Here is a 7,500-nt window from a genome sequence, read left to right on the forward strand (position 1 = left end):
TTTTTTTAATAAAAATAATGATTATGCAAATATATTTTAGTTTCTTTCTTTTCATAAGCATGGTTCAATAGAGTGACTGTTGAAATGATGTAAAATGGTACCATTATTGAGTGATATAATTTTAATTGATTTTAATTAATGTGACTTTGATGTATCAGTTGTATAATTACCATTATGATATCTTTATTTTTCTGTACTTTCAAGTTTGTATAATTTCTTGTAGATGATAGATAAATGTGTTAATTCTATGATAGACATGTCTGTGTTTTTATTAACTCTATGTAGAGGTCAACATTTTTTTAATAGATAGTTGACTATATTTGAGTATTTGTAATTTCTGGGCCATATGTAGGTATTAGCTAATATGAACTTATGAAAACCTTTTTTGGCCCTGTCTTAAAGGCATGTTAGGTTCTAGATAAATATTCTTTTTATTAAACTATGTATTATGCATCTAATGATTTATTACTAAATAAAAGTATTTCTTTAATTTTTTCTTCAGTGTATGCATCACTTACGTTTCTCCCTTACGAGATGTCTTTATACTACCTGACTATTTTAGTTCTCCTGTGGTTCTGTTGCAGCTATAAGTATGTTCCACCTCCTCCATCAGGACCCATAGAAGAGCTACTGTACTCCTTGTTGTCTCTCTTTCACCCACAACCCTTCTTGGTGTCCAGGTAGTCAGATTCATTCATAGACAGTAAACCATTCATAAAGTTTGTGTTGTAGAGTCAATTCCTTTTGAATGAAGTGAAGAACCGTGTGAATACTTGCCAAGGAGATACAGAGAATTAATTTCCACACAGGATTGCATACAGGAGAGCTCTTGTGAGTTGGACTGAAGTAAAGTGAAACTGCACATTTTAGAATCTCGGATCTTTGGATGTTTTACTGTACATGCACTGTTTATGCTTTGAGTTTCAAAAAAACATTTTCATTGTGCATTGGAATGTTTACTGTTACCTCTTAAATGTCATAATTGTTTTTTTAATTAGAATTGTTAGATAATCGTACTTGTCATTTCAACTTTTATATATATGACTTGAAGAATGGATGAATTTACTTTTTCACCTTCAAAATGTAAAGAAATTTTACTTAAATCTATTTGATATAAAGCCATACATTATTTTAAGATATTTTAAAAGTAAAATTAGCTATATATATGAGTGTGTAAGTTAATGTTCAGAATGTACTGATTGTCATTGGGCCTTCCCGTAAATGTAGGTACGGACCTCGCGGGGCTGCTGCTGTACTAAGAGCCAAGAATTTTGATAGTTTAGATATCATTTTCAGGTAAGAAGATGTTATTGATAAGTAAGAGTAACTCCTTATGTCTTTTTATATGGAATGATATGATAGTTGATCTTTATTTTGGCATATTTTTTATACCCATGTCAGAATGTATTGGAGAAAATCGGATACCAGTGGAATAAACTGTAAATCATGCATTTTGTCCACCAGATTGCATGCAGAGTACCAGTTAAATACGCCTCCCAGGAGACCCCTTTGGTTCACCCCAGCTGCTTTTATGGGAAGGCTGGTTATTAACATGACAGATTACAGTGTCCAGCATTTTGTTATGGAGGTTCCCACTCAACAGCAGCTGAATGTGGGTAGGTTTTGGATAGTGTGACATAGACAAATTATATATGTACTCTTATATACATCCATATGTTTTATATTGAAGCTCAAAGATGCCAGATTGTATCTCTAATACCATGGTGAGGGTGTTCCCAAATGCAGGATAGTACCTGTCCCATGGCAATGGAGGATGCTCTCTGTAAAAAGTTTTATGGCTCCTTCAGTGCTAGTTTTCCCATAGAATCTTTCCATTTTTCACCATATTTCTCAGAAAACAATAATTGGCTTGTCTGGAATCCAAGACATGGGGGGAAAACATATTTTTCCTACATTTCAAATTTTCATCTTCGTCAAAGACCTTAATATCCCTAGTAGAAGGACAAGTGTGCTTCTGTTATTTCTTGGCCCCATTGGGTTTATGTTTATGAGGAAATTTTCTTCATTTGGCAAGTCCTAGTGTGCTTTAAAAAATATTTTATTGGTATTTCTTCATGTGAACATTATGTGCATAAAGCATTACATTCTAATTTGTTATGTTTTGAAAACATTTTTTGATTAAGACCAAAAACATTTGGCTATGAATTGATTGGATGATGAGTAGATAGGATGAGTTAACATAATAAAAAAATATATATTTTCAGATCTAGAGTGGCTGATAGGGCCTAATGAGGATGAAGACATGGAAGTGACAATAACTCGCCTTGAGCAAATGCAGCTGTCGGCAGAGGGCTTGTTGGACCCAGGGAGCCTCCTGTGGTCCCAAGAAATCGCTCATGAAAAAGCTCATGATCTACTAGAAAAGGAGCTTTATAGATATAAGCAAGTAGGTTCACTGAAATGTAATTTTGTATTGTTTACACTGATGCAGTCTTTTTATTGTCCTTCTGATGATGACGTAAAGACTCATCTGACAGAAAATTGGCTGATATTGAGACTATTTATGACTAGTTATGATGTCACAAACTCCCTTGCTAAAGAAGCCTAGGATGGGGTCTTCTTTCCAGGAACCTTTTATGAGTCAGGCAGGGAGTACCCTGATTGGATACCTTTCTTAACCTTGGACCAAAGCCGGGCTCAACCCTCTTTGCTTGGGGTCTTAACTTGTGTCCAGCTACATATGGTACCACTTTGCCATAGTGGCTCCCTATATAAATACGGCCAGTTTAGTGTTATTTCTGAATTACTTGTCTTATTTGAATATTAGCTATGTATGCATTTAAGGGAAATTATTGAAAAATATTATTTTTCTTTACAGGTTGAGTACCACAACTTTACTAAAGCTTTCGTCAAGGGTAGTAAGGAACATCGCCCAGTGCACACACTTGTCTTGTGGGGTGTTTTGGAGGACCAGTCGTGCTGAGGGTCAGGCAGGGCACTGCGGGAGGGTCCTCTGGCCTCTCCTGTGGTGCAAGCTATACTTCAGGACAGCTTTGTCTCCTCATGGGCGCTTGTCTCTGAATTGGAAGTGAGTTTATCCATTATTGTTTAGGGGGATGTTGTCTGACATGTCTGAAATAGGAAAATGTAGTTAGAAGTAATAGTGATATTGATAATAATCTATTATTTCAAAAAAAGCGATTTACACTTGCACACTCACTCACCCACAAACACACTCAAAGAGTTATTTTTCATTATTTTATCCTGCACTGTAAATCAAAACCAAAGTTCAAATGAAGAGCAACAGAATATGAAAAGTAATTTCTGTGTCTCCAGCTCTACACCATTATGGATTTGAAGTATCACTTTGTGGAACAGATTCACAGCCTATTTCTCACAGTTAATGTTTTGCATTTACATTTGATTCTGAAGACTCAGTCCTTCCCTTATTTTTTCAGGTATATAGTCGGGATCAGTCCTTGGCTGGTATTTCTTTAGCAGCCAGTCTTGCACTCGATGCATACGTTTTCCCTGTTCAAGTGCTGATTCAGCATCCTTCAGGATATGTCATTGCGGCCATAAATGCCAACAAGCTTCTGGAAGCCGAGCTCAATGATACTATGGTTTCTGAAGGTTTTTATGATCCAGCTGTCTATACTTATTACAAGTTCTTGAAAGAGGGGCTTCAGGAATTCAGGGAGATATTTCAAGAATAGGAGACCCACGTAAGGTTGCTTGAACTCCTGCGTGATCGTTTTTTTCTATGAAAAGTAATGTGTAGAAATTTTTGTAACTGAAGTACACGTCACCTTCAGCATAACAGACCCAGGTGTAGCCAATGTTAATGATCAAGGGCCTGAAAGTACAATAATTCAAGCAGTTTATCCAGATAGTAAATTTTTGTGTCCATTATGGGACCCTGCCTTATCAAGATGTTTATTATTGTATCTACTTGTATCCCAGTGATTGGAAAATGGTCTATATTCAGTTGCTTTTACTGAGATGGTGGATAGATTTGTGATGTTAAGCAACATGTTCATATTTCATTGTTAAATTTCTTATATTCATCATCAGCAGCTTGTCATTTGTCAAAGAAGTATCATCACTAACTTGTCATGATATTTCATCAGCTTGCCAAGTGTCTCTTCACCTCAGTAATTGAAGAGCTGATTGTAGCGATAAATGTGCAATATGAGCTTGGGAAGAAGTCCTGGTAATAGAAGGATTCAGATGATTCAGAGTATATTTACAAATTTACAGTATAAAAAGTTTATGATTCTTTAAACAATCAGGGTTTATGGACAAAAGTTTATTACCATAAATCTGTTATGTTAAGGTAGACTGTACATCTCATTGTTTTTTGTGAAAATTTTATTTTTCTGTTTCAAAATTTATCTGGTGATAATTGTAAGCTAATATAGGATGTAAAGATATTTTAGCATACCATGACATAGAGTTAGGCATTGATTGTACTGTGATAAAATGAAAAGGTCTAAAAAGGGAAAGTTTAGTTAAGTTTTGAATTATTTGTGGAGTACCTGAACACACGTTTTTAACAATGCATGGTTCGGAGGTACTCGGAAATTGTCACATACATTAATGGTGATAATTATTTGAAGAGAGTAGACTATACTGTGATTGTGTGGAGAGCATGGATTCTGGTCAGCCTTGTGTTAGATGTGATTATAGCATGCCGGTAATTTCTCAAGATGGATAAATACAGAAACTGCGTATTTTATTGTTTATGTAAGTGATTTATCATTAATGCTCATTTATACAGTGGGTACTCTTTAAACATGTTGTGGTGACTTTAATGTTTCCACTGTCTCAAGTGGATATCACCATGATGTACATGGCAGTCACCCAGCAAAGGGAAGTTACTGTAGTGAGCTTAATTATATGATGATATGATTTTTTTTTCTTACGGGGACCATTCCCAAGGATGATGGGGTGATGGGTCAAAGTGTTAAATGATATTATTGATATAGACATTCCACTTCAAAATTTATGGAGTTTTTCTCTTAGAGGCATATTCATAAGCCTTTCAAAGGTATATACCGAACAAAATTTGGATTTACTAAAAACTGTGATAGGATTGGTACAAGATATCAATAAAAAAAAGAAAGAAATCAGTCTAACTTTAAGATAGAAACTATCTTAATTTCTCTATCAAATGTTTGTTGTAACTTGGTTCCCAAGTTACAGCAAAATAAAAAAGTGACTTGATGAAAAGTAGCAAATCCTATTTTTGAGCAACATAATCTGTACAGAATTGCAATCATTGGTTGCCTTAGACCACTCTTATATTAGTGCACAGCTGCACAGAAAAATATTGTTAGAAAATCATGCTAAACATTTTGACGCAAGAAAATACTTTTTGCAATATAGTTAATGTTACCAAATTGTTATCCCTGATTTTACAACTACTTTTGGGTATGTGTGGCTTATCTGAATATTGCAAGGCATACTCCATCCCTTATGGCAATACAATCATCATCTCACAGTGAATCTACATGAATTCTGGAACGGCTGGCTGAGACATGAATCAGAACGAGACAAATTTGAAACCCAAAATACCAAACTTTCCATATCATAAGGTTCTATTCGTTATTGAATGTTTTGACACCCCTCCTAACGATAGTTTTCTGTGTAGCTGTACATGTGCATTTACTTACATATGCATACAAATTTGTGTGGATGTACATGTACTTCTGTGACCAGTTTCAGTAATTGATGTCAGATTGTGTTTTATTTTCACTCCAGTAAAGTGTTCATACTTATTGAAAGAAGGCTCACTCAACAACAGCCTGCCTCTGAGTAATCCTCTTGCTATACTGCCTAGTTTTTCTGTGCAGGAGTTTATATTCACTTGGATAAATCTGCATTTGCATAAGAGTGAGAAACTGGTTTTCACTAAATCTTTGACCTCCTGACCTGAATCCCCCTGTCAAGCTTCAGAACGGTTTCCTTAAGGGGCTTCTTTATTCTCTAAATGGCTTGAAAAAAGTTACTTCTTGAGGATATAGACTCAAGGGTAACAGAGCTTACTAAAACTAATTTTGCGAGCTTTTGAATAACAATAAGATATTCTCATGGAAAACTCTATTCTCAGAGTTCTGTGCATAATTTCCTTTTAAGTATATAGCTTTATTTTTGCTGGGAAATAACAGAAACATTAGACAAAGTATTCTCATAATAAGTGTTACTTAATATGATTGGGATATATTTTAAAAGTTAGCGCTTATTTGATGCATGCACTCTTTTTTATTGACAAATGTTAACAAAAGTGGGCAGGACAGCTGGTTATTCACGGCTGGTTTGTTAAAATTGTGTGAGGCCTGACCCAAAGAATATTCGTATATACAGACATGTATACACAGAAATAAATGCATACCTATTTGTTAGATATATATACATCTATCCATCTATCACTATGGTAGATATGCATGTCTAGACTGATAAGTAAGCATTTATTTCAATGTATATGCATGTCTGTATAATGAATGTTCATTGGGTCGGGCCTCGCGCAGTTTTAACAAACCAGTCGTCAGTTTTTGAAATTTGCCTTAAGTTATTTCATGTACTCAAAAGTACTGTTAACTGCAGCTAGTATGGAAAAGGGCTCTGATACATTATTTTACCAATTGTACAATTAGAAGTATTCCTTATGAAGTACTGCTGGTACATTTTTGATGCCACTGACATTTTTTTTATTTGTTATAATTTTATTTATTAATAGATTTTATGTATTCATTATAATTTTATTTATATATTATTTGTATTTATTTACTGATGATTTATTTATTAGTTATTTTTTTATTAATTATTATTTTATTCATCAATTATTTTTCCGCTAAAATTATTTTGTTGTTATGCTGTCATTTCGGGGAGCAATATATTAGGGACCTTCAGGCTGTTTTAGTTATTTCCTAAATGGTTTTGTTAAACAGTACTTTTTAGATTTGTGAATTAATGAATTAATCAGCAGTACTGCCAAGCTTTGGAAAATTGCACTTATTCAAGAAGGGTTCCTTGCAAAGCTCTTTTTTCATTATTAATCTGGTGATTGTGGTTTCAGAAAGATATATATTGAGCTGATGAATGCAATTATAAAACATTTTTGAATTGTTACATAAATGGAAAAGTTGTGTACTTGAATTTGTTAGCAGTGATAATGATAATTATAATTTGTTTTCATGACAAAAAACAACAAACTGACTTTTCTTAAAGATCAAACTGGATATCATTATTATGTGTAGTTGGATTTTAAAACTAGTTTTACTTTGTTTAATTTTTTAATATTATTATTATTTTTTAAGAAAATTATCTTCATTCTTATTTTATTTCCCAGGGATGCAGTTTATTAGTAGATTGTATACATTCAGATTTTGTAACAGATGTTTAGCAAGGTTTGCAAACTATGAAGCTGGAATAGTAAAACTAATGGTGTGTTTTGGCTGATGACCTCGTGCAAGCCTTACTAACATTCTGTTGCACTTCTGATGTACCCTCGACCAAATGCTTTTAGAAAAACTAGAG

At 33.9% G+C, this 7,500-nt stretch overlaps 1 protein-coding gene across 4 annotated transcripts in view; it reads left to right on the forward strand.

Moving 5' to 3' along the window:
- LOC113806044 (selenoprotein N) overlaps positions 1-7,500 on the forward strand; it is a 16,144-nt gene that overhangs the window by 7,472 nt on the left and 1,172 nt on the right. For 3 of the 4 annotated variants that reach the window (XM_027357153.2, XM_027357152.2, XM_070121241.1), the window contains exons 5-10: positions 585-680; positions 1,228-1,296; positions 1,465-1,616; positions 2,226-2,407; positions 2,840-3,049; positions 3,420-7,500. The exon at positions 3,420-7,500 is cut by the window's right edge and continues 1,172 nt beyond it. In XM_027357153.2, coding sequence (XP_027212954.2) covers positions 585-680; positions 1,228-1,296; positions 1,465-1,616; positions 2,226-2,407; positions 2,840-2,944 — 604 coding nt within the window. In that variant the 3' untranslated portion in view covers positions 2,945-3,049; positions 3,420-7,500. The remainder of the gene's footprint in view (positions 1-584; positions 681-1,227; positions 1,297-1,464; positions 1,617-2,225; positions 2,408-2,839; positions 3,050-3,419) is intronic. The other variant, XM_070121242.1, reaches the window with a different exon arrangement.

Source organism: Penaeus vannamei, chromosome 4 (genome assembly GCF_042767895.1).
Source record: "Penaeus vannamei isolate JL-2024 chromosome 4, ASM4276789v1, whole genome shotgun sequence".
Classification (NCBI taxonomy): Eukaryota; Metazoa; Arthropoda; class Malacostraca; order Decapoda; family Penaeidae; genus Penaeus; species Penaeus vannamei.